Raw genomic sequence first — 1,616 nt, forward strand, 5'->3', positions numbered from 1 at the left:
AATGCAACACTGGATGGAAATAAATCTTTTGACATTGCAGAAGCTTATCAAAACAATGCCACAGCGAATGTGAGCCGTAATCAAAGCTAAAGGCGGTCCAACAAAGCATTAGAGTGAGTGACCTTTTTTTTTTGGCCAGGCAGTGTACCAATGATCAGTGATTGGCTACCCTCTCTTGACCAAGAATACTTCTTCCTCTTTTTGTTTTGTTTTTTCTTACTCATTACAAAGTAATTTATTTTGTGAAAGTTATTCCATTTTGTCGCCTTTTAACCTTCCATATCCCCAAGTACCGAAAAGAAATGTTTAAATCAAAATCTGTGTTTTTCATAGAACTTTTGGGCTGAATTTAAACCAGAGCTATGAAGCTAATTAAATAATTTCCTTAATTATAGAAGAAAGGCGATACTTTCTTCTACCTTTTATCTACCTCTGCAAAGATCTGAAAATCACCCCTTTCAATGCCTGATGGGCAGTTAAGGATTCTATGAGTAGTTTCAATGGGATTGTTCAATGGTTTTAAGCAGAATAAGATTGAAATATTTAAAGTTTCTTATGATCTTATGATAACTCAAAATCGGAATCTGGCTTTTTAATGATGGGTTATAAATCTGCGAGCTTGAGCCCTTTGTTTGCTCTGCAGCACATCATGTCTGAGCCGGAGGAGATCACCACCATGTCTGGGCAGAAGCTGCCACTGAAGATGTCCGTGGACTACATCTCCTTCTCCGCCCACACCGACTACCAGCAGACCAGCGAGTTCATCAGGGCCCTCAAACCGCCGCATGTGGTAGGTCTGCGTGATAACCCGCCTGCGGGCGTCGTTCCACTGAGACCGAGCGTGACCGCCGTGCACCTTTGCTCTCAGATCCTGGTTCACGGGGAACAGAACGAGATGGCCCGACTGAAGGCGGCTCTGATCAGGGAGTACGAGGACAACGACCAGGTTCACATTGAAGTGCACAACCCTCGCAACACGGAGGCCGTCACGCTGAACTTCAGAGGAGAGAAGCTGGCAAAGGTTCAGGCTTTGTTTTCAGCAGAACCTAAAGGCATCTTTATTTAAATCCTCAAAATAACAACCTTTCCTCCCAGGTGATGGGATCCCTGGCTGATAAGAAATGTGCTCAGGGTCAGAGGGTGTCTGGAATCCTGGTCAAGAAGAACTTTAATTACCACATCCTGAATCCCTCTGACCTCTCAAGTAAGTAAATAGTTATTAAAAACATCAATTAAACTATCATTTAAAAAGTTTATTAAATCATTTAAAATTAAATAAATAATTTAGAATTAAACAATTCAAAGTCATTAAGCAGCATCGTTTACTCAGTTTTTTCTTCCACTCAACTTTCTTTTGCCCGCGCACGTGACTCTGTGCTGTTAGCTTCTTTAGCAGTGACCTTGTCCTCGTTGTGGAGGGTCTGTTAAAGGTCGTCCAGAAAATATTTCCATATTTCACACAGATTGTAGCACTGCTGTCTTGAGGTAAGAAGGTTCCGGGTTCGATTCCCGGCCCGGGGTCTTTCTGCATTGAGTTTGCATGTTCTCCCTGTTCATGCATGAGTTCTCTCCAGCAGAGATGGGAAGTAACAAAGTACAAATACTTCGTTACTGTA

At 42.3% G+C, this 1,616-nt stretch overlaps 1 protein-coding gene across 1 annotated transcript in view; it reads left to right on the forward strand.

Moving 5' to 3' along the window:
* cpsf3 (cleavage and polyadenylation specific factor 3) overlaps positions 1–1,616 on the forward strand; it is an 18,062-nt gene that overhangs the window by 11,600 nt on the left and 4,846 nt on the right. The window contains exons 10-12 of the mRNA XM_015374642.1: positions 644–790; positions 869–1,021; positions 1,096–1,204. Of these exons, the coding sequence (XP_015230128.1) occupies positions 644–790; positions 869–1,021; positions 1,096–1,204 (409 nt within the window). The remainder of the gene's footprint in view (positions 1–643; positions 791–868; positions 1,022–1,095; positions 1,205–1,616) is intronic.

This window comes from Cyprinodon variegatus, unplaced genomic scaffold (genome assembly GCF_000732505.1).
Source record: "Cyprinodon variegatus isolate N-32 unplaced genomic scaffold, C_variegatus-1.0 Scaffold107, whole genome shotgun sequence".
Lineage (NCBI taxonomy): Eukaryota > Metazoa > Chordata > Actinopteri > Cyprinodontiformes > Cyprinodontidae > Cyprinodon > Cyprinodon variegatus.